We start from the raw sequence: 26,129 nt of genomic DNA on the forward strand, positions 1-26,129 counted from the left end.
GGGTGCTGGGAGAGCGCAATGATCGGGGTGATGGGAGAGAGCAATGATGGGAGTGCTGGGAGTGCTGGGAGAAGCAATGATGGAGCTGCTGGGACAGAGCAATGATGGGGGGCTGGGAGAGAGCAATGATGGAGGTGCTGGGACAGAGCAATGAAGGGGGTGCTGGGACAGAGCAATGATGGGGGTGGTGGGACAGAGCAATGATGCGGGTGCTGAGAGAGAGCAATGATGGGGGTGCTGGGAGAGAGCAATGATGGGGGTGCTGGAAGAGAGCAACGATGGGGGTGGTGGAAGAGAGCAACGATGAGGGTGCTGGGACAGAGCAATGACGGGGGTGCTGGGACAGAGCAATGAAAGGGGTGCTGGGAGAGAGTAATGATGGGGGTGCTGAGAGAGAGCAATTATGGAGGTGGTGGGAGAGAGAAATGACGGGGGTGCTGGGAGAGAGCAATGACGAGGGTGCTGGGAGAGAGCAATGATGGGGGTGCTGTGAGAGAGTAATTATGGGGGTTTCACTTTGCTTGTACTGTGAAGCCTTGTATGTTTTCTGTGTGCACATAGCCCTACATTTAATTGGGGAGAGTCACAGAGACTGAATAATTTATATTATTGGCCGGTGCAGATTATAGTTAATGGGGGGCACAGTGCTGCTTATCACTTTATATTTTGATTACTAAGTGGCTAATAGTATATTAATGGGGGGGGGGTACATATCTGTATTCGAGGACACAGAGCGGGGGAGACACATGTATGCATACAATATGTGACCTTGGTATTTTCTAGGCTGGAGATCATCGTGACAAGACGAGTCGTGGCTGGGAGATGTCGACATGAAGGTCTGACCAGATGGAGAAGAAGCAGCAGAAACCGACTCTGATCAGATGAGACGTCAGCGGTAAGTGCCTGGATGTAAATATTATTCTGTATCTGCACTGTGTGACTTGGAGTGATAATGTTATCTGTAAAATCCCTTAGGCCACATTCTCACATTTGTGTGAAATGTCCGTGTGCTGCCAGATTTTTTTATCGGATGGTCCACGGACTCGTACAGTTTTATAGATCCATTCACACATCCATGAAAATCACGGATCTGAGAATGAGATCTAAGAGGGTCAGAGAATGTCCTGTTCTGATCCAATTTTGAGGATTAGAATAGGACATGCTCAATGCGTCAGTAAAACAGGGCAGCACACCGACACTGCACACAGATGCAGGAATGTAGCCTTATTATGTATAGTGCAGTCCCTTAGTATATAGTGTACTCACTTATTATGTATAGCGCCATCCTTAGTTATATAGTTTCCTCTTTTATTATGTATAGCGCCGTCCCTTATTATGTACCATCCTCTCTAGCGGCTCACTGTTGGGGGATCATACTGTGTTGGGGTCAGCATACTTTACCCTGGGAGTTGAGGTGGGGTACAGTAGGGTCATTATACTGTGTATGTGGAGGAATACACCATGGTGGTTTCATACTCTGTTTGGGGGGCCCTTTTATTGGCATGACACTTTATGGGGCAATGAAAGAGAGATCTAGGACGTCAGCAGGAGGAAAATTACTATGTAAAGGATGGAAAGTTGTGAGATCTGATCTTTGGTGTCCCCAACAATTATTTACATTTTTTTTTGGGGGGGGGGCAGTTTGAGCTTCTGCTATGGGGCCCCATGATTCCTATGCACGCCCCTGCTTCCGTCTTGTCCTTGTTTTCATGTTGCATCCTGTGACCTGTTTACAATGTGAGGCAGAGGAGGATGAACGGGAACTGATTGCTCATATAAGGGATTGTGGACTTTCCTCTCTTTCTTCTGTTTCTTCTCCATTGCACCTGTAATTTTTGGCTTGTAATATTCCCCCACTTCACATTGATATAGTTATAAAGGCTTTTCAGCAGCCTCATCTGATTCCCGTTACCTCCTTTATCTTCAGCAGGAAATAGTCTATGAAGTCCCGCGGTGACTCCGGATTCAGAGTCTTTTTGTGCTGCTCTATGTACTTTGTCACAAATTTTAGTAGATATTCGTTTTCTTTAAACATTTTCTTCTTGATGATCGTAAACTTCAGAAGGATCGGGACAATATTGCAGACCTGTAGAGGACAAAATAGATGAGGAATACAAGCAAGAAGAATGGAGACAAGATAGATTTGTTCCCTCTAAGCCTTTTGTAAATTAGGAGCCTGGAGGCCATTTGGACTAATCTGGACAATCTATAAAGGTGGCCCCAATTAACTAGCCAAGTAAAGTACATTAGATGGCTGTCGACCAAATGATGGTTGGCTGACCACTCAGCCAGCAGCTATTTTAGCCAACACTCCCAAATACAGGAGTGATCATTCGGGTGTGTTAATTCCGTGAGACAATACAAATGGCAGTCCGAAATCGGGCATACCAGATCGATATGTTCTCCTATAATAAATTGTATACAGTGGGTACGGAAAGTATTCAGACCCCTTTAAATTTTTCATGCTTTGTTTCATTGCAGCCATTTAGTAAATTCTAAAAAGTTCATTTTTTTTCTCATTAAAGTCCACTCTGCACCCCATCTTGACTGAAAAAAACAGAAATGTAGAAATTTTTGCAAACTTATTAAAAAAGAAAAACTGAAATATAACATGGTCATAAGTATTCAGACCCTTTGTTCAGACACTCATATTTAAGTCACATGCTGTCCATTTCCTTGTGATCCTCCTTTAGATGGTTCTACTGCTTCATTGGAGTCCAGCTGTGTTTAATTAAACTGATAGGACTTGATTTGGAAAGGCGCACACCTGTCTATATAAGACCTCACAGCTCACAGTGCATGTCAGACCAAATGAGAATCATTAGCTCAAAGGAACTGCCGAAGGAGCTCAGAGACACAATTGTGGCAAGGCACAGATCTGGCCAAGGTTACAAAAGAATGTCTGCAGTACTCAAGGTTCCTAAGTAGAGATGAGCGTTGTTCTACTCGAACTGTTCGCCAATCTCAAATTCGAGCTGTTTTGGGCGGTGTTCGAGCCGGTCGGCAAACACGAACAATTTGAGAAAAATTCGGCTGTTCGAGGTTATGTTCGATAACTGTTCGTGCACCAAAATCATAACTGGATTTTTTCTCAGTAATGATGAAAATTAATGTTAATACGCAGTTTGAGTGTACAGCGGGGTGGGGGGAGGGGCAGGGGATGGATCTCTGCAGGAACAATGAAGATCTCCATTTTTTTTTCTCTTTCCCGCATTTGCAGTGGGGAGGTGCAATCTGTCAGCCTATCAGCAGCGCACACACGGAGCGAAGTGCTTTTTTTCACACAAGCAAGGGCATGTGTGATTGGCAGTGTATGTCACATGTCCTTGCCCTATAAGACCAAGCCATTTTCCCCGTCGCCACCATTTTCTCACTGCTGCAGCTGCGTGTTAGACGGCACCGCTGTTGCTGTGTGTGCTATACCTTGTTAATTTCAAGCCAATTTTCGCACAAATATACAGATAGCTTGGGAGTAGGGAATAGTTGTGATTGCAGTCCTTTTAAGGACTAGGTTACAGCATTTCCTACGACTTTTATCAGGCAGGTCTGTGCTCTTAAATAGATAGATTGTGGGAGTAAAGACTAATTGTAATTGGAGTCCTTTTCAGGACTAGGTTACATCAGTTCCTATCAGTTTTTGCCAGGCAGGTCTGTGCCAGTGCTGTGCAAGTTTTTTTCACAGCATTTGGCTGAATCTAGCAAAGCTAATCCTTTTTGGCCTATTGCAGAGTGTGTTAGTCAGTGGAGTAGCCTATCTGTGTTGCAAGATATACCACCTGTGTATAGAATACCAATTTTTTTACTGCACCTAGTGAAGTAAAATCTTTTGGGCATAGCATCATTCTATTAGTCCATCTATACTGACCTCCAGCAGGTTGCAAACTGAATATAATTTTTTTCTGCATCTAGCTCTGAAAAAATATTGGGCTTCTAGCAGTGTGTGGGACTTGGTCTATTAGTCCATCTATACTGACCTCCATCAGGTTGCAAATTAAAAATAATTTTTTTCTTCATTTAGCTCTGAAAAAATATTTGGGCTTCTAGCAGTGTGTGGGACTTGTTCTATTAGTCCTTCTATACTGACCTCCAGCAGGTTGCAAATTGAATATAATTTTTTTCTGCATCTAGCTCTGAAAAAATATTTGGGCTTCTAGCGGTGTGTGGGACTTGGTCTATTAGTCCATCTATACTGACCTCCATCAGGTTGCAAATTAAAAATAATTTTTTTCTGCATCTAGCTCTGAAAAAATATTTGGGCTTCTAGCAGTGTGTGGGACTTGGTCTATTAGTCCATCTATACTGACCTCCATCAGGTTGCAAATTAAAAATAATTTTTTTCTTCATTTATCTCTGAAAAAATATTTGGGCTTCTAGCAGCGTGTGGGACTTGTTCTATTAGTCCATCTATACTGACCTCCATCAGGTTGCAAATTAAAAATAATTTTTTTCTGCATCTAGCTCTGAAAAAATATTTGGGCTTCTAGCAGTGTGTGGGACTTGGTCTATTAGTCCATCTATACTGACCTCCATCAGGTTGCAAATTAAAAATATTTTTTTTCTGCATCTAGCTCTGAAAAAATATTTGGGCTTCTAGCAGTGTGTGGGACTTGGTCTATTAGTCCATCTATACTGACCTCCATCAGGTTGCAAATTGAATAAAAAAATTTTCTGCATCTAGCTCTGAAAAAATATTTGGGCTTCTAGCGGTGTGTGGGACTTGGTCTATTAGTCCATCTATACTGACCTCCATCAGGTTGCAAATTAAAAATAATTTTTTTCTTCATTTAGCTCTGAAAAAATATTTGGGCTTCTAGCAGTGTGTGGGACTTGTTCTATTAGTCCTTCTATACTGACCTCCAGCAGGTTGCAAATTGAATATAATTTTTTTCTGCATCTAGCTCTGAAAAAATATTTGGGCTTCTAGCGGTGTGTGGGACTTGGTCTATTAGTCCATCTATACTGACCTCCATCAGGTTGCAAATTAAAAATAATTTTTTTCTGCATCTAGCTCTGAAAAAATATTTGGGCTTCTAGCAGTGTGTGGGACTTGGTCTATTAGTCCATCTATACTGACCTCCATCAGGTTGCAAATTAAAAATAATTTTTTTCTTCATTTATCTCTGAAAAAATATTTGGGCTTCTAGCAGCGTGTGGGACTTGTTCTATTAGTCCATCTATACTGACCTCCATCAGGTTGCAAATTAAAAATAATTTTTTTCTGCATCTAGCTCTGAAAAAATATTTGGGCTTCTAGCAGTGTGTGGGACTTGGTCTATTAGTCCATCTATACTGACCTCCATCAGGTTGCAAATTAAAAATAATTTTTTTCTGCATCTAGCTCTGAAAAAATATTTGGGCTTCTAGCAGTGTGTGGGACTTGGTCTATTAGTCCATCTATACCGACCTCCATCAGGTTGCAAATTGAATAAAAAAATTTTCTGCATCTAGCTCTGAAAAAATATTTGGGCTTCTAGCGGTGTGTGGGACTTGGTCTATTAGTCCATCTATACTGACCTCCATCAGGTTGCAAATTAAAAATAATTTTTTTCTGCATCTAACCCAGCCAATAGTTTTGGCCTAATACCACAGTTTGGCCACTCAGCTCTGCTCGGTTACCATCCATTGTTTTTTTGTGCAAACAACTCCAGAGTTGTGAATTAGTTAACCACCAAAATGAGTGGAAAAAGGCCTGCTGCTGGTGGAAAGGGGAATAGGCGTGTTGGGAAGGGGAAAAAAGGTTGTGTCCGTGGGGTAGGTGCAGAAGAAAGACCATCTTCCAGCCAAACTAAAATGTCTACTTCTTTTAGCGGACAATGTGATAAGATCCCTTTCTTACGGCCACGCCAATCGCTACAAATTCCAGATGAGGCACAAAAACAGCAGGTGCTTCAACGGATATCAAGTGCTCCTTTAAGTGGGCTCTCCTCCACATCAACTTCAACATCACAAATACTCCAGTCCTCAAAGGTGTCACCCAAATCGCACTTGCTTCCTCACAGCTCCCAAATCTCCAGCTGCCCGTCTGAGTATGAGGTAGAACAGATGGTTGAGTCTGCAGAGCTGTTTACTCATACTATAGCCTGGGAATCAGAGGTCGACTCCAGCGCTTCTGTGAATCCAGACGAGGAAATGATCTGCACTGATGCCCAGAATCTTTATGAGTCGGATCCAGGACCAGACGCAGAAGGTTCTGACCATAATGTAGACCCTCATTCCCAAACTGTAACTCCTGTTGGTGGAGACAATGAGGAAGACGATGATAAGACTCAAATACCTGATTGGAGCGACAACTTTAGTTTTTTGTCAGGGCAGGAACAGGTTGGCTCTGAGGACGACGGGTGTGATAACGCACAGGGTGATGATGATGAGGTTGGAGATCCCACTTACTGTCAACCCACAGTCAGCCAAGAGATGAGGTCAGCAGAGGAGGTGGAGGAAGATGCTAGTGACGACGAGGTCAGGTTGCGCCTTCCTGGACAGAGACGTAGTACTGGAAGCACGTCAACAACTGCATCCTCAAACACAATTCTGCCTCTCACCACAAGTCGTGGTGGCTCTTCAGGTCGTATGGGTGCTAAGCCTTGCATAGCCTGGGCATTTTTTCAGATCGATAAAGATGACCCAACTCGTGTTATCTGTAACATTTGTCAGCAAAAGCTAAGTAGAGGCCAAAAAATACATAGTTTGAGTACTTCATGCATGAACCGGCACATGGACATGAAGCATAAGTTGCAGTGGGAAGCTCAGTGTGCTACAATGCGGTCTAGCCGGCCGGGCCAACCACCGTCTGCCATATCTTGTGTATCCGCGGCCTCTTCATCCTCTGTGACTGGGGGGACAGCAGTCACACCTGTTTTGGGGCGCAGACCTGCCACCTCTTTACCCGCAACAGCCAGCGTGATTGGCAGGTCATCATTTTCTTTGGAGGTGGTAACACCAGCTGGTCTTGAGCGCTGTCCGACATCGATAGCACCACCTTTGGATCAAGGCAACCTAACATGTCCGCCTGCATCTTCCTCACAGACCGGCAGTTTGCCGGGGACACCCTTATCAACCCCGTCTAAGCACAATAGCCAGCCCTCGGTCCCTCAGATGTGGACAAGTAAAAGAACATTTCCTCCTAGCCATGAGAAAGCTAAGAGGTTGAATTTCACCATCTGCAAGCTCTTGGCTACAGAAATGCTGCCTTTCCGCCTGGTGGACACAGAGGATTTTCGAGACCTTATGTCCGTCGCAGTGCCCCAGTACCAGATGCCCAGTCGGCACTACTTCTCAAAGAAAGGTGTGCCTGCGCTCCACCAGCATGTCGCACACAACATCACCGCTTCTTTGAGAAACTCTGTGTGTGACAGGGTGCATTTCACCACAGACACTTGGACGAGTAGGCATGGACAGGGGCGTTACATGTCGCTGACTGGGCACTGGGTAACTATGGTGACAGCAGGACAAGGGGCTGCTGTCCAAGTCTTGCCGTCCCCACGAGTTGTGCGTCAATCCTCTTTATGTCAAAGTTCCACCACTGCTTCTGCCTCCTCAACCTCCTCTCGGTCTTCCACCTGCACCCAAAGCCTGTCTGGTCATGCCACAAGCTTTCTAACTGCGCAGAAGGGATCCTGCACACCTCCTTACTATGCTGGCAGTAGGGCTCAACGTCATCAGGCGGTTTTTACATTGAAATGTCTGGGAAATGTGAGTCACACAGCTGAGGAGTTGTGGTCAGCTCTGGAGAACCAATTTCATGAATGGTTGTCTCCACTGGACCTGAAACCAGGGAAGGCCGTGTGCGACAATGCTGCAAACCTGGGTGCGGCCCTTTGCCGGGGCAATGTCACACACGTGCCTTGTATGGCTCACGTGTTGAACCTGGTTGTCCAGCAATTTTTAGCCCACTATCCCAGACTAGATGGCCTTCTGCAGAGGGCACGGTCGCTGTGTGCTCACTTCCGCCGTTCGCATCCCGCAGCTCAGCGACTTACATCTCTACAGAAGTCGTTGGGCCTGCCACTTCACCGGCTAAAATGCGATGTGCCTACCCGGTGGAATTCAACTCTGCACATGTTGCAGCGACTGTGGCAGCACCGACAAGCCCTGGTGCAATAAGTTCTGACGTATAGCCTGGGCCAACGAGATTCAGAGGTGGGGCAAATCACGCTGGAGGAGTGGTCTCAGATCAGGGACCTATGCACCCTTCTGCACAGTTTTGAAATGGCGACGAAGATGTTTAGTGCTGACGATGCCATTATCAGCATGACTATTCCGGTGATTTACATGCTGGAGCACATGTTAAACAGAATTCGGAGTCAGGTGGTGGCACAAGAGGAGGTGGAGGAAGTAGAGGAGGAGGAGTTGTATGCGGAAGGGCTAACATCTGCAAGGTCCAGACGGTCGGCAGCACCAAGGCGGCAGGCATGTGAGGGTGGGGGAGATGGTTTTACCAGGGCGCATGGTAGCAGCCAAACTAGTGAGGAAGGTGCAGGAGCCCAGGAAGAAGTGGAGGACGAACTGATGGAAGACTCATCAGATGAGGGAGACCTTGATCACATTTCTGTTGTGCGAGGTTGGGGGGAGAGGACAGAGGAAGGAAGCATGATTGTTACCTCGCCACCAACACAACAGGGACTTGGTGCTCCTGGATGCGCAACACACATGAGTGCCTTCTTGCTGCACTACCTGCAACATGACCCTCGCATTGTGAGAATTAGAAATAATCCTGACTACTGGGTTGCCACACTGTTAGATCCCCAGTACAAAAGTAAATTTGCAGAAATTATTCCTGCCATAGAAAGGGATGCACGCATGCAGGAGTATCAGCAGAGACTGTTGCAGAATCTTACATGTGCTTTTCCACAAAATACCAGTGGTGCACGTAGTGAATCTCACAGTTCCAACTTGCCAACCGTGGGACCGTCAAGTGTTCAGCACTCAAACCGTGACAGAACCACAGTATCTGCTGGTAACATCAATTTTGCGGAATCATTTCACCACTTTTTTAGCCCATCCTTTGCAAGGCCACAGGAGACAAGAAGTCTGACACATAGTCAACGCCTAGAGACGATGGTACAGGAGTATCTCCAAGTAAACATTGAAGCCACGACTGTGTCACTGGACCCTTGCTCTTTTTGGGCTTCCAATCTGGATAAATGGCCGGAGCTAGCCACTTACGCCTTGGAGATCTTGTCATGCCCCGCAGCCAGCGTTCTGTCTGAACGTGTGTTCAGCGCTGCTGGTGGTGTGCTGACAGATAAGCGCACGCGGCTCTCCACTGATAATGTAGACAGACTCACGTTCATAAAGATGAACAAATCATGGATCCGAAACGACTTTTCTACCCCTGTGTCATCCTGGGGAGAGTAAAAGCTTGATGATTGGTTAAAATCACCCTACCAACCGTTTTAAGCTTTCAAATTACTAATCATGTTTATCTGTATCTTGACTGGAAAATAATTTGGGCTTTGTAGCAGTGTGCAGCACTGATCCTATTAGGCCATCTATACTAAAGCTTCACCAGATTTAAAATTAAAAATAATTTTTAGCTGCATCTAGCCCGGAAAATAATTTTGGGGCTCCGAGATGCGCAAGGCACATAAGTGCCTTCTTGCTGCACTAACTGAAGCATGACCCTCATATTGTCAGAATTCGAAGTAATCATGACTACTGGGTTGCCACACTCTTAGATCCCCCAAACTTTTCGATCAACCTTTTCATTTTAATAAAGACCAAAAAAATGGTCATTTTTGAAATTATAAGCATTAGCAGGTTGTTAGAAACTGAAATCAAACAGTTTTCAACTCAAAACTTTATTCTAGGTGATGTTACATTTTCACATAGGACCCCTTGTTCCAAAGGAGCTTCTGAACTCTCTCGTCCATTGAATTTGTCAGGTTTTGGATGGTTTCTGCTTCAATTGTTTTGCATGAGGACAGAATACCCTCCCAGAGCTGTTGCTTAGATGTGAACTGCCTCCCACCATCATAGACACTCCTTTTAATGATGCTCCAAAGGTTCTGAATGGGGTAGAGGTCAGGGGAGCATGGGGGTCACACCATAAGTTTGTCCCCTTTTATGCCCATATCAGCCAGAGATGCAGATGTTTTATGTGCAGCATGAGATGGTGCATTATCATGCAGAAAAATGATCTTGTTGTGAAATACACGGTTCTTCTTCTTGAACCATGGCAGGAAGTGCTGTTTGAGAAAATCCACATACATTATGGAGTTCATCTTTAGCGCCTTCAGGGATCCTAAAGGGGCCGACAATCTCTCTCCCCATGATTCCAGCCCAAAACATTACTCCACCTCCTCCTTGTTGGCGCTGTAGCCGTGTTTGCGTGGGGTGTCCATCAACCAGTCATCCTCCACTCCATCCATCTGGACCATCGAGCGCTGCACGGCACTCATCCGTGAACAAAACAGTTTTGAAATCAGTCTTCATGTAATGTTTGGCCCACTGGAGCCGTTTCTGCTTGTGTGAAGTGGATAGAGGAGGTCGACAGGATGGCGCATGCACAGCTGCAAACCTCTGAAGGACCCTGCATCTTGTTGTTCGGGGGACGTTGGAGGCACAAGCAGCTTCAAAAACTTGTCTGCTGCTATGACAAGGCTTTTTTGCCGCTGCTCTTTCAACCTGACGTAATTGCCTGTAGGAAAGAGTCCTCAATTTGCCCTTATCAGCAGGCACACGTGTGTACTGTGAATCAGCTACATACTTCTTGATTGCCAAGACACTTCATCCTGATCATCGCACAATGTTGATTGTAGTCATGCCTTGACCTAAACACTCCACAATTTGTTGCTTCTCAGCAGCCGACACATCCTTTTTCTTTCCCATTTTGGCAGAAAATGTAGGCTGCTTAATAATGTGAGAGAGCCTTCTTAAGTAGTCTTGCCTTTCATTGGACACACCTGCCAAACTAATTAGCACAGGTGTCTGCAATTGCTTACAGTGATATAAAGAGCCCTGACACACATCACCATCAATGAGTTTAACTGACAAACAAACAAATTCTTCCCTTATCACTCCTAAACACTTTTTGTATAATAATTTGGAACGCAGTGTACATGTGCTTTTCCACAAAACACCAGTGGTTCACGTAGTGAATCTTACAGTTCTAACTTGCCAACCGTGGTCTGTATGGAGTTGTTCAATAAAGGGCCCAAAATTAAGATAACATAGATGGGAGAGGTCTCTATGAATAGGAATTCCTAAGTATTTGATACCCTGTGAGGGCCAGGCAAAGGGAAAGTTGGACTGGATGGAATCCTATATGGATTTGGGGAGGGAGACATCGAGGGCCTCAGACTTCGCTGCATTGATTTTAAAATTTGACCATGTAACAAAGTGATCTATTTCAGCCATAACAGCATGGATGGATATATGTGATTGAGTGATATATACTAGGACATCATCAGCAAATAGAGAGCACTTGTACTCGGTGCCTCCCACCTCAATCCACCTAATATTGGGGTTATGGCGAATTGATGAGAGCAGGTGCTCCGTCACTAGGATGTATAAGAGAGGGGACAGAGGACATCACTGCCTTGTCCCATTGGTGATTGTGAAAGGTGATGAAAATGTTCTGACGCACCCCCTGGGCCTTGGGACACCCGGAGCCGGACCCTTTTTGGTGGATGCTGGTGGTTGTAGTCTTCGTGGCGGCGACCCAGTTCCGTGGCTCAGGGCGGTCAAACCAGTGGTGGAACTATTTATGTGGTTTTCATGTTTAAATGTCCGACTACGCCACCCGTGGATTGCGGTCAGAGTGAACCGCCGCTACAGGGCAGACCACTGAGGCTGGTGTTGTGGGTGCAGCAGAGCGTAGCATAACTCCCCACGGGAGGAGTATAGCCTCAGGGCAGTGTATGCGGAGGATGGGGGTGATGGTGCAGGGCAGCAGCAGTAACGACACGGAGTCAGTGATGCAGTTCAGGGCCTTTACTCACAGCTCTTATTATCCAGACCACGTCTGCAGGTAACGGCTGCCCACGTCGTACTGTGCTCACCAGGTGAGGGGCTCAGACAACTCCCAGATAACTTTGGAGCACTTCACAGGACCCCCTTTGTGTGTCCTTTGTCTGGCCTTTCTTACCAACATTTCTGTCCGGCTGCCTCGGGCCTCCTCTTGGTAAACTTGGCGCCAGTTTCCCTGACCCTATGTGGTGCCTTCCTAGCGGGTGTAGCGAGGGGCTGCGCCACATAAAATGTCAGAGCCTCCGGTTTCTAGCTGAGGGTCGTTTCCTGCCTCCACTAGTTCGGGGACCGGTCTCCCCCTTTGGCCTGACCCCTCCACGCAGGTGGATTCGGGCGTGCGGTGGCGACTCGCCCGTCCGCACCCCTGGGATCCCTTCATTCCTCGTTCCTGGAGCCTTCTCCGCTCCTCTTCCTTCCTTCTCCCTCTTCCAGGCCTGGGCCTCTGTTACTAGGCCCGCCTCCGGAGCAGAGCTCATGCAGAGCCCCTGCTCCCTGCCACTTCTGCTCAGACTTCTCTGCACTGAACTATGATGGTGCCCACCTTTTATACTCCCTTCTCAATGCACCCAGGAACTGCTTCCTCCCTGCTCCTGCACTACAGGGTTCCCCTTCCTCAGTGTTCCCTCCCCCCACTCCAGCCAGGGACAGGGACTGTCGTGCCCATCTCAGGGGCATATTGGTTGCCCTGCCCCACGGCAATGTGGTGTAATGCATGCAGGTGTCGGGTCCTGATCCACACTCCATCCTTACCTGAGAGTGAGATATCACACCTCTGGGTGAGGTGCAATACGTCTTTAGCAACCGAGCCCTCAGGGTGCTACAGTTCCATTTATCTTCAGCCTAGGTGACGTATTGCGATACAGGGCCGTGATTTTGGCTATAAAAGGGTCCCCTAGACCCCTACCCCAAGCTTTTTAAGAGAATCATATATGGCGTGCCAGGAGACTCTATGGAATGCTTTCTCAGCATCCAACGAGAGTATCTAATTACAAATTTTTAACTGCATCTAGCCCAGGAAATACTTTGTGCCTAGTAGCAGTGTCTGCTAGTAAGCGGATTATCCCGGCTGTTAAGCAAGCTGCACCACCTGTAGTTTAGACACTTAATTTTTTCAAAGGAAATGCTTCGGGACCATGGGATACTTAGTGAAGAGCATCAGGAGGCACCCCAAGGCATAGGGGCTGGGACTGGCAGTAGGATGCCTTGCGGTGGACAGCCGAGCTCGATCCTTATAAAAGCTTTTTAACTGCAGCAGCTTTAGTGGACGCTACTGGAGCTGGAATTACCGCGGCTGCTGGCATGAGACTTGCCCTCCAATAGATCCTTGTAAATGGATTTAAAGTGTATTCATTCAAATTAGAGAGACAATTTAAATTAAAAAGCTTAGAGCTGCCTCCACCACAGGGGGGCTCCCTCGACCCACCAGCGGACAGGCACCAGTATTGGGAGAGGGGGGCTGGCCGTCAGGGTTCACCGCGGCTCTGGCACAAACCCGGCGACACGGAGGTGGCACGGGCAGGAGCGGACTGGCCGTGTCGGCTTCTCACTTTTTGGATTTTAGAAGGGCATGACATGCCTATATCTGTGTCTCCCCCTCCTTTTACTCCTCCACCTCTTTTATTTTCGCATGACTATATGTACTTGTCACTTTTCCATGTGTTAGTTATGTCTTCTGAGCAGTTTGTCAGCTTTTGGACACCTTTGAAGGTGTTTTCTATGTGTTTCTATGTGTTTTTGTTTGCCTGCCATTGGTTTTAACGGTGTTCGAAGGTGTTCGACGAACAGTTCGACGAACAGTTCGGCGAACACACGGGTGTTCGACGAACCGAACCGAACTCGAACACTACGGGGGTGGCTCAACACTATTCCTAAGAGCACAGTGGCCTCCATAATCAATGGAAGAAGCTTGGGATCACCAGAAGTCTTGCTAGACCTGGCCGTCCAGCCAAATTGAGCAATCGTGGGAGAAGAGCCTTGGTGAAAGAGGTAAAGAAGAACCCTAAGAGCACTGTGGCTGAGCTCCAGAGATGCAGTAGGGAGATGGGAGAAAGTTCCACAAAGTCAACTATCACTGTAGCCCTCCACCAGTCGGGCCTTTATGGCAGAGTGGCCGGACGGAAGCCTCTCCTCTGGGCAAGACATATGAAAGCCCGCATAGAGTTTGCTCAAAAACAGATGAAGGACACCCATACTATGAGAAATAAGATTCTCTGGTCTGATGAGACGAAGCTAGAACTTTTTGGTGATAATTCTAAGTGGTATGCGTGGATGTGTGGAGAAAACCAGGCACTGCTCATCACCTGCCTAATACAATCCCAACCGTGAAACGTGGCGGTGGCAGTACCATGCTATGGGGGTGTTTTTCAGCTGCACGGACAGGACGACTGGTTGCAATTGAAGGAAACATGAATGCAGCCAAGTACAGAAATCTCTTCCATAGTGCTCTGGACCTCAGACTTTGCCAAAAGCTCAGATTCCAACAAGACAATGACCCTAAGCACACAGCTAAAATAACAAAGGAGTAGCTTCAGAACAACTCTGTGACCATTCTTGACTTGCCCAGCAAGAGCCCTGACCTAAACCCAATTGAGCATCTCTGAAGAGACCTGAAAATGGCTGTCCACCAACATTCACCATCCAACTTGACGGAACTAGAGAGGATCTGCAAGGAAGAATGGCAGAGGATCCACAAATCCAGGCGTGAAAAACTTGTTGCATCATTCCCAAGAAGACTCATGGCTGTACTAGCTCAAACGGGGCTTCTACTCAATACTGAGCAAAGGGTCTGAATACTTATGACCATGTGAGATTTCAGTTTTTCTTTTTTAATAAATTTGCAAAAATTTCTATATTTCTGTTTTTTTTTCAGTTAATGATGGGGTGCAGAGTGTACTTTAATGAGAAAAAAAATGAACTTTTTAGAATTTACCCAATGGCTGCTATGAATAAAAGAGTGAAAAATTTAAAGGGGTCTGAATACTTTCCGTACCCACTGTACATTAGACTGTCGGCCAAAGCTATCGATTTCAGATGGTTCAGCCAACACTAGTCTAATGTGTGTGGGGGGTTTAAGTAATGGATTTATGCTGACATCTCTGGTGGTTCTAAGACAGTGAAAAAGGTGAAAACTTTATTGTTGGAGTTCTGAGGGACTAAATATCTGGAGGCAAGTAGAAACGAACTGATCATTTGAAATTAGAATTTACTGGCTATGTTGAACTTTCCTCCAATACTATAAAAGCATGAAAGCTTTTACTGCCAGAAAATCGAGGTATACCTCCCTGATGTCATGTCCAAGTGATCTTAAACTATCTAACTAGTGTAAAACGAATAGTAACTGGAGACAACAAACAGTGGTATTCTGTTGAAGTGTATGGATATAATATTCGACTATTATGACAAGAAAGTGTGCAAAAACACAAAACAAAACATTTTTTACAACACGCACAATTTGTGAGATAAAGTTGTGTTTATCCTCCGATGACACACCATAGAGTATCCGAGAACCATCACACAGACTTTGCTTAGCCAGGGTTGCTTCTCGGCAGGGTTGGACGGGCCCACCAGAGAACCAGAGACTCCTCTGGTGGACCCTGGCTTCTCCATCAGGAGAGTTCATAGCGCAAATCTTGCAGGTTGTGATTATGATGAGGCCATCCATCTCCTTAGTTTTCTGTTACTTGGAATGCAAGCACAAGTATGCAGCAAGCCACCCACCCACAGTCCGCAATACTAAACTGACACATTTCTGGACAGCTGCTTGCACTTGAAATTATTATTATTATTATTTATTATTATAGCGCCATTTATTCCATGGCGCTTTGCATGTGAAAAAGGGGCTATACATAGCAAAAACATTTACAATAATCTTCACAAAATGAGTCAGCGACTGGTACAGGAGGAGAGAGGATCCTGCCCTCGAGGGCTCACAATCTCCAAGGGATGGGTGAGGATACAGTAGGTGAGGGTAGAGCTGGTCATGCAGCGGTATGGTGGAGCGAGGGTTACTGCAGGTTGTAGGCTTGTCGGAAGAGGTGGGTCTTCGTTTTTTTTTGAAGGTTTCTGTGGTAGGCGAGGGTCTGATATGTTGGGGTAGAGAGATCAAGAGTAGGGGGATACACGGGAGAAATCTTGTATGCAATTGTGGGAAGAGGAGATAAGAGGGGAGCAGAGCAGGAGATCTTGTGAGGATCGAAGGTTGCGTGCAGGTAAGTACCGGGAGACTAGGTCACAGATGTATGGAGGAGACAGGTTGTGGATGGCTTTGTATGCCAGGGTTAGGGTTTTGAACTGGATTCTCTGGGCAATGGGGAGCCAGTGAAAGGATTGACAGAGGGGAGAGGCCAGGGAATAGCGGGAGGACAGGTGGATTAGTTGGGCAGAAGAGTTTAGGATAGATTGGAGGGGGGCGAAAGTGTTGGAAGGGAGGCCACAGAGCAGGAGGTTGCAGTAGTCGATGCGGGAGATGGTGAGGGCATGCACTAGTGTTTTTGCAGAGTCTATGCAAGAGAGGTCTGAGTCCAGGATTACCCTGAGGCAGCGAGCTTGTGGGACTGGGGAGAGTGGGCAGCCATTGACGTTGATGGATAGGTCAGATGGGGGGGATGAATGAGAATGTGGAAAGATGATGAATTCTATTTTATCCATGTTAAGTTTTAGAAATCTGGCAGAGAAGAAGGATGAGATAGCAGACAGACATTGTGAGATTCTGGTTAGTAGGGAGGAGATACCGGGTCCAGAGGGGTAGATCTGTGTGTCATCTGCGTAGAGGTGATACTGAAAGCCGTGAGACTCTATGAGCTGTCCCAGGCAAAAGGTGTAGATGGAGAAGAGCAGAGGTCCTAGGACTGAACCTTTGGGGACACCGACAGATAGGGGGCAAGATGAGGAGGTGGTGTGCGAGTGGGAGATGCTGAAAGTCCTGTCTGTTAGGTATGAGGAGATCCAAGATAGGGCCAAGTCCATGATACCAAGAGATGAGAGGGTCTGTAGTAGGAGGGAATGGTCGACTGTGTCAAAGGCAGATGACAGGTCCAGGAGGAGGAGAACGGAGTAGTGTTGCTTGGATTTGGTGGTTAGTAGGTCATTGGTGACTTTGGTCAGGGCAGTTTCAGTCGAGTGATGTAATCGGAAGCCAAATTGTAAGTGGTCGAAGAGGGAACATGAGGAGAGGTGGGAGGACTGTTCAAGGTGGACATGTTGTTCCAGTAGTTTGAGGCATAGGGGAGAAGTGATATGGGGTGGTAGCTGGTCAGAGAGGATGGGTCAAGGGAGGGCTTTTTGAAGATGGGTGTGATTGAGGCATGTTTGAAACATGAGGGGAAGACACCAGTTGTTAGTGACAGGTTGCAGGTTGAAGAGATGGGTTAGGGTTGGGATGAAGACTGTGATAAGGTTAGGGATGAGGTGGGGCGGGATTGGATCAAGTTCGCAGGTGGTGAGGTGTGACTTGGAGAGTAAAGAAGAGACTTGGTCTTCTGTAATGGTGGAGAAGTGGGGTTTGGAGGAGGAAGGTTGAGTAGATATGAGGAGGGGCTGTGGAGAATTTAGGGAAAAGCTTTTTCTGATGGTGTCAATCTTCTGCTTGAAGAATGAGGCAAAGTCTTCCTCTGAGATGAGAGGAGAAAGAGGAGGCACTGGGGGATGGAGTAGAGAATTGAAAGTATTAAATAGCTGTTTAGGGTTGTGAGACAGGAAGGATATGAGAGATGAGAAGTAGGTTTGCTTTGCTGCAGTGAGTGGGGACTTGAAAATAGTGAGGGATTGTTTGAATGCGATGAAGTGCTCGATGGAGTGGGACCTTTTCCATCTCTGTTCAACAACCCTGGAGGCCCATCGCAGTTCTTTAGTAAGGTTGGTGTGCCAGGGTTGCCTATTGATTGTGTGAGCTTTGGTATGTGTGAGAGGAGTGACTGAGTCGAGAACTGAGGCTGTTGTTGTATTATATAAAGCCGCGGCAACATCTGCATCTTGTAAGGAATTTATGTCTGCAAGAGGGAGGAGGGATTCAGAGAGTGAGTGTAGGTTGAGGTGTTTGAGGTTCCTGCAAGGGTGTGCAAGTTTTTGGAGTGGTGATTGTGGACCTGGAGAGGAGAGGGCAGAGAATGTAAGTAGGTTGTGGTCTGAGAGAGGGAGAGGAGAGTTAGAGAGGTTAGATAGGGAACAGAGGCGGGTGAAGATTAGGTCCAGTGTGTGGCCATTTTTATGAGTGGTTGCGGAAGACCATTGAGCAAGGCCAAAGGAGGAAGTAAGGGATAGGAGCTTAGAGACAGATGAGTGGGAAGTGTCGATGGGGATGTTGAAGTCACCCATTATGATAATGGGGATGTCAGTGGAAATGAGGTGAAGCAGCCTGGTGGTGAAGTGGTCTAAGAAGGTGATGGCTTGCCCTGGGGCTCGGTAAATGATGGCCAGGTGGATGTTGGAGGGGGAGTAGATGCGCATGGAGTGCACCTCAAAAGATGGGAGTGTAACAGAGGGCAGCAGTGGGATTTCGTTGAAGGCGCAGGTATCTGACAGGAGAAAACCTATGCCTCCACCATGTTTGCCGTTGGGGCGGCGGGTGTGGGAAAGGTGGAATCCGCCATACAAAAGTGCAGCTGGGGAGAATGTGTCAGAGGGGGTGAGCCAGGTTTCGGTGATGGCGAGGAAGGAAAGTTTGTTAGTAATGAAAAGGTCGTGGAAGTAGGAAAGTTTGTTGCAGACGGAGCGAGCATTCTATAGAGCTCCTGTTAGTGCAACTGGGGAAGCGGGGATTAGGTGGATGGGTATGAGGTTAGATAGGCTGCGAGAGTTTGTGTTAGGTTGTGGATAGGAGGTGGAAGTGACTGTGGGGATGTGATGAGGAGGGCCAGGATTTGGAGAGATGTCGCCGAAAGTGAGGAGGAGCAGAGAAAGTGTTAGCAGGTGGGAGTAGGAGATGGCATGGGATGGCTTTCTGTGTTTGGAGATACAGGATTGAATGTTGATGAATAGTGCTGAGGAGGAGGTGAGATGAATGGGGAGGATGGAGGGAGAGATGAAGAGTTCCTTACTAGGTGTAGGGGTTAGAGGGGTTAGTAGAAAGTGGAGGACTATAGGGGAAAAGGTGAAAGCTAACAAAAACATAGTTGAAAGAGAGTAAGCGGTCAAAGTGTGGGTTACCTGACTCCTGCCCTGACTAACTGCCTCTGAAATAACTGCCACTTATCTCCAAAGCCACTTTGCACAAGACGCGTGCACAACCCCACATGTGTGCACCCCTTAGACAGCTTCTGAATTTATAGGGCACACTATAGCATTAGGTGAGGGGCATTGTGGGAGCTGTTTGTGGCTAAATTCCCAGCTGCTCTGATCACCAGGAGATGGCTGGGTGATCAAAGACAGAGCTAGGACTCTTGGCTCTGCAGTTTAGCACCTCTAAACATCAGATAAAGTCTAAAGTGGGGAAAGGACAGACATAGGTGAGTATTGAATGGAATGTGACAGATAAAGCAGAAATATAGAGCAGAGCATGTATCAGTGAGATGATTCAGGGAAGCAGAGCAATAGATGACCACACATACAGCGAGCAGAGGAATTATGGAGGAGCAGAGCATGTACCAGTGAGATGATTCAGGGAAGCAGAGCAATAGATGGCCACATAGACAGCGAGCAGAGGAATTATGGAGAAGCAGAGCATGTACCAGTGAGATGATTCAGGGAAGCAGAGCAATAGATGACCACTTGAAATGTTGCCTTTTAGGCTCGTGGAGGAGGAAGCTTTTCACAATCTCATGGCTGCAGCTGGGCTCCATACTCGGTCCCCAGCCGCCACTATTTCTCCCGGTGTCGTCCCCGCCGTCCACAAGCACGGGTCCCAGAACATTACCCGTGCTCTCCACAGTGCACTTAGTGGGAAGGACCGCCTAACCACAATCATGTAGACAAGTGAATGTGGCCAGGGACGGTACATCTCACTGGAGCCAGTCCACAGTAAAAAAAAAAGCAGCCCTAAAGTGTCCGGGAACCTTCACACAGACTTTTCTTAGCCAGCGCTGCTTCTCGGCAGAGTTGGACGGGCCCACCAGAGAACCATAGACTCCTCCGGTGGGCCCTGGCTTCTCCTACAGGAGAGTTCATAGTGCCGAGGTCGTGATGATGATAGAGGCCACCATCTCCTTAGCTTACTGTGGTACTTTTCTATGAGAATCAGCTTGGCTCCAACCAGCCTGGAATATTTCCAGTGAACTATGGTAGGACCCCATGGTATTAGCACTGCCCCCAGTACCAGTAGCGAAGCCATCCACAATTTCCTTCTCAGGAATTTTATTTGGTAGACTGATTGGCTGCCCAAATACATTAGTTTCTCACAAAGGAGCTGAAGACACTGAGTGGCAGCAGGTGCAAGTTTCTCCAGCATGTTAGATATCAGAGGGAGAACAGAGAGGGCAGCACAGTGGCTCAGTGGTTAGCACTGAAGCCTAACAATGCTGGAGCCCTGGGTTCAAATCCCACCAAGGACAACATCTGCAAGGATTTTGTATGTACTCCCTGTGCTTGCGTGGGTTTCCCCCTGAGTTAAAAAAAGCAGCCATATAGTGTCCAGGAACCTTCACACAGACATTTCATTGCCAGGGCTGCCTCTCAGCAGGGTTGGACGGGTCCATAAGAGAATCGGAGAATCCTCCAGAGGGCACTGGCTTCTCCTTCAGGAGAGTTCATAGCACAAACCTTGCAGCTACTATGGGGCTCCTCCTCATTATCACACAATCTGCTCTGCTCTGAGATGAGATGAGGCTGGGCTGCATAGTTCCTTGCTCCGCCTGCAATGCCTCCTCTTTAACTGTGGGCACCGAGCGTTTCAGTAGATAGAGAAGCAGGATGGTGACGCTAATTATGGCGTCATCGCTGCTCACCATCTTGGTGGAGTCCTCATAGTTTTGGAGGACAGTACAGATGTCACACATCCATGCCCACTCATCAGCTCTTATGTGCGGAGGCTGACCTGAATGCCGAGGGACGTGTTGAAGATTGTACTCAACAACTGCTCTCTTTTGCTCACAAATCCTTCCCAACATCTACAAAGTTGATTTCCAACATGTGGTGACATCGCATAACAGTCAGTGAGCTGGAAGCTGCAAACACTTCTAAAGCACTGCCAGGGTGGCGGAAGCTATAGCCGACTTTCTGAAATGGGCTCACACGCGTTGTACTTTCACAAGCAGCTCTGGCAGATCTGGGTTGGTTTTGAGAAACCGCTGAACCCCATAAGTTGAGCATGTTTAGTGCTCTCTCATTAATAATGTGTACCCCTGTATGGAGAACAATGTCAGCACAGAAAAATTAAAAGATGAAATATAGCCTGCGTTATATACCATGGTACTAAGAAAACCAATTTCGATTATATCCTGTGTACCCCTGTGACAAAAAAATCACCAACAAATTAATTTCACTAGACTAGAACTAGTATAATGGTGACCGACAGCTCTTCCACTACAGCCAACCCAGCAGACATTTACAAAAATTAGTGGCAGACACCATCAAAGTGGCATTCATTTCACTACAGTAGAAATGATGTAATTAGGATCGACACCTTTTCCAGTACAGCCAACCCAGTAGATGGAGACTCAATCAGAAGTGTTTACATTTCCCTAAATTAGGGCCTAACACCACCAAAGTGGCATCAATTTCACCAGAGTAGAAGTAGTTTATTGGAGACAGAAACCTCTTCCTCTGCAGCCAACCCAATAGATGGAGACCCTATGAGGATTCCCCACATTTCCAAAAATTTGTGGCAGACACCAGCAAAGTGGCATGAATTTCAGTAGAGTAGAAATGGTAGAATTAGGAACAACAACTCTTCCCCTACAGCAAACCCAGTAGATGGAGCCCCAATCAGGAGTGTTCACATTTTAATAATTAGGGCCTAAAACTACCAAAGTGTCATCAATTTCACTAGAGTTTAAGTAGTATAATGGGGACCAAAACCACTTCCACTACAGCCAGCCCAGCAAATGGAGATACAATCAGAACTGTTCACATTTATAAAAATTAGGGCCTAAAACCACTATTTCCGTGTCCTACGGATTGAAGATGGTGATGTTCAACCTCTTAGCTTTGTCATGTGAAAACAGCTGAGGTTCACCGCCACTAACGTAGTAGCTGACGTATAGCAGAGTGTATGACGTTTGCCACACAAAAAAATCTTTGGTGGACTGTGGCTAGCAACAGGAAAAATTATTTTTTTTTACTCAGAAAACAGCTGAAGTTCACCGCCACTAACGTAGGAGCTAAAGTATAGCAGAGTGTATGACGTTTGTCACACAAAAAAATCTTTGGTGGACTCTGCCTCTCAACAGAAAACAGTGCATTATCACATTAGCAAATGAAAAAGAAAAGTTTTTGTGCTCTGCACTCAGATGCTCTGCACTGACAAGCAGTGTTGAGCCACCCCCGTAGTGTTCGGGTTCGGTTCGTCGAACACCAGTATGTTCGTGGAACTGTTCGTCGAACACCTTAGAACATTGTCGAACACCGTCGAACACCGTTAAAACCAATGGCAGGCAAATAAAAATACATAGAAAACAACTTCAAAAGTGTCCAAAAGCTGACAAACTGCTCAGAAGACACTCTCTTAAGAAAAGCCGGCCGGCAATTCAGCATCGGTACCCGACAATTTAGAACAGAAAGAATAGAGCGTCACACATACAGTAGATAGATAGAAACATGTCAGTCACATATATAATAAGTACAGTGACAGTGTTGGTTACTGTACTTGTCATTTAGTGTTAAAATAAAGGATTTATTAAAAAATAAATTGGAGTGGGGTTCCCCGTAATTTTAGTCTCTAGCGGAGGTTAAGCAGACGGCTGGGGCAGATGTTTGAATCCTAGGAAGGGGGTAATTCCCACGGAGCTTCCCAGGCTACTAATATCAGCCCCCAGCTGAATACCTAGCCTTTACTAGCTATTAAAATGGGGGACCCCCCAAAAAAATTACGTGGGGTCCCCCCTATTTTAATAGCTAGCAAAGGCTAGGCAGACAGCTGGGGGCTAATATTAATAACCCAGGAAGGGCTGTCTGCCTAGCCTTTGCTAGCTATTAAAATAGGGGGGACCCCACGTCATTTTTTGGGGGGGTCCTACATTTTAATAGCTAGTAAAGGCTAGGTATTCAGCTGGGGGCTGATATCAGTAGCCTGGGAAGCTCCGTGGGTATTACCCCCTTCCCAGGCTTCAAACATCTGCCCCAGCCGTCTGCTTAACCTCCGCTAGAGATTAAAATTACGGGGAACCCCACGCCAATTTTTTTTTTAATAAATCCTTTATTTTAACACTAAATGACAAGTACAGTAATCAACACTATCACTGTACTTATTATTAGTGTTGAGCCACCCCCCGTAGCGTTCGAGTTCGGTTCGGTTCGCCGAACACCTGTATGTTCGCCGAACTGTTCGTCGAACTGTTCATCGAACACCTTCGAACACCGTTAAAACCAATGGCAGGCAAACAAAAACACATAGAAACACATAGAAAACACCTTCAAAGGTGTCCAAAACCTGACAAACTGCTCAGAAGACACAACTAGCACATGGAAAAGTGACAAGTACATATAGTCATGCGAAAATAAAAGAGGTGGAGGAGTAAAAGGAGAGGGAGACACAGATATAGGCATGTCATGCCCTTCTAAAACCAAAAAAGTGCGAAGCCGACACGGCCAGTCCGTTCCTGCCCGTGCGACCTCCGTGTCGCCGGGTTTGTGCCAGAGCCGCGGTGGACCCTGACGGCCAGCCCCCCTCTCCCAATACTAGTGCCTGTCCGCTGGTGGGTCGAGCGAGCCCCCCTGCGGTGGAGGCAGGTCTAATCTTTTTAATTTAAATTGTCTCTCTATATTGAATGAGTACACTTTAAATCCTTTTACAAGGATCTATTGGAGGGCAAGTCTCATGCCAGCAGCCACGGTAATTCAAGCTCCAGTAGCGTCCACTAAAGCTGCTGCAGTTAAAAAGCTTTAATAAAGAATGAGCTTGGCGGTTCACCGCAAGGCGTCCTACCGCCAGTCCCAGCCCCTGTGCCTTGGGGTGCCTCCCTGATGCTCTTCACTGAGTGTCCCGGGGGCCCGAACCATTTCCTTTGAAAAAATTAAGTGTCCAAACTACAGGTGGTGTAGTTTGCTTAACAGCTGGGATAATTCGCTGACTATTAGACATTGCTACTAGGCACAAAGTATTTCCTGGGCTAGATGCAGTTAAAAATTTGTAATTAGATACTCTCGTTGGATGCTGAGAAAGCATTCCATAGAGTCTCCTGGCACGCCGTATATTATTCTCTTAAAAAGCTTGGGATAGGGGTATAGGGGACCCTTTAATAGCCAAAATCACGGCCCTGTATCGCAATACGTCACCTAGGCTGAAGATAAATGGAACATTTTCATCACCTTTCATAATCACCAATGGGACAAGGCAGGGATGTACTCTGTCCCCTCTCTTATACATCCTAGTGATGGAGCACCTGCTCTCATCAATTCGCCATAACACCAATATTAGGTGGATTGAGGTGGGAGGCACCGAGTACAAGTGCTCTGCATTTGCTGATGATGTCCTAGTATATATTACTCAATCACATATATCCATCCCTGCTGTTATGGCTGAAATAGATCACTTTGTTACATGGTCAAATTTTAAAATCAATGCAGCAAAGTCTGAGGCCCTCGATGTTTCCCTCCCCAAATCCATACAGGATTCCATCCAGTCCAACTTTCCCTTTGCCTGGCCCTCACAGGGTATCAAATACTTAGGAATTCGTATTCATAGAAACCTCTCCAGTCTATGTTATCTTAATTTTGGGCCCTTTATTGAACAACTCCATACAGACCACGGTTGGCAAGTTAGAACTGTAAGATTCACTACGTGAACCACTGGTGTTTTGTGGAAAAGCACATGTACACTGTGTTCCAAATTATTATGCAAAAAGTTAAGAATTTTTTTGTTTGTCAGTTAAACTCATTGATGGTGTTGTGTGTCAGGGCTCTTTATATCACTGTAAGCAATTGCAGACACCTGTGCTAATTAGTTTGGCAGGTGTGTCCAATGAAAGGCAAGACTACTTAAGAAGGCTGTCCCACATTATTAAGCAGCCTACATTTTCAGCCAAAATCGGAAAGAAAAAGGATGTGTCGGCTGCTGAGAAGCAACAAATTGTGGAGTGTTTAGGTCAAGGCATGACTACAATCAACATTGCCAAGACACTTCATCCTGATCATCGCACAATGAAGAAGTATGTAGCTGATTCACAGTACACAATTGTGCGTGCTGATAAGGGAAAATTGAGGACTCTTTCCTACAGGCAATTACGTCAGGTTAAAAGAGCTGCGGCAAAAGAGCCTTGTCATAGCAGCAGACAAGTTTTTGAAGCTGCTGGTGCCTCCAACGTCCCCCGAACAACAAGATGCAGGGTCCTTCAGAGGTTTGCAGCTGTGCGTAAGCCATCCTGTCGACCTCCTCTATCCACTGTACACAAGCAGAAACGGCTCCAGTGGGCCAAACAATACATGAAGACTGACTTCAAAACTGTTTTGTTCACCGATGAGTGCCGTGCAATGCTCGATGCTCCAGATGGATGGAGTGGAGGATGGCTGGTTTATGGACACCCCATGCAAACATGGCTACGGCGCCAACAAGGAGGAGGTGGAGTTATGTTTTGGGCTGGAATCATGGGGGAGAGATTGTCGGCCCCTTTAGGATCCCTGAAGGGGTAAAGATGAACTCCATAATGTATGTGGAGTTTCTCAAACAGCACTTCCTGCCATGGTTCAAGAAGAAGAACCGTGTATTCCGCAGCAAGATCATTTTCATGCATGATAATGCACCGTCTCATGCTGCACATAACACATCTGCATCTCTGGCTGATATGGGCATAAAAGGGAACAAACTTATGGTGTGACCCCCATGCTCCCCTGACCTCTACTCCATTCAGAACCTCTGGAGCATCATCAAAAGGAATGTCTATGATGGCGGGAGGCTGTTCACATCTAAGCAACAGCTCTGGGAGGGTATTCTGTCCTCATGCAAAACAATTGAAGCAGAAATCATCCAAAACCTGACAAATTCAATGGACGAGAGAGTTCAGAAGCTCCTTTCGAACAAGGGGTCCTATGTGCAAATGTAACATCACCTAGAATAATGTTTTGAGTTGAAAACTGTT

General features: G+C 46.5%; 1 protein-coding gene across 1 annotated transcript in view; it reads right to left on the reverse strand.

Moving 5' to 3' along the window:
- Positions 1-26,129, reverse strand: part of LOC141266086 (cytochrome P450 2C25-like) — a 572,636-nt gene that overhangs the window by 222,493 nt on the left and 324,014 nt on the right. Inside the window, exon 6 of the mRNA XM_073679992.1 lies at positions 1,913-2,086. Coding sequence (XP_073536093.1) covers positions 1,913-2,086 — 174 coding nt within the window. The remainder of the gene's footprint in view (positions 1-1,912; positions 2,087-26,129) is intronic.

The sequence above is a fragment of the Phyllobates terribilis genome, unplaced genomic scaffold, assembly GCF_046119375.1.
Source record: "Phyllobates terribilis strain yellow unplaced genomic scaffold, ASM4611937v1 Scaffold_4__5_contigs__length_816908805, whole genome shotgun sequence".
NCBI lineage: Eukaryota > Metazoa > Chordata > Amphibia > Anura > Dendrobatidae > Phyllobates > Phyllobates terribilis.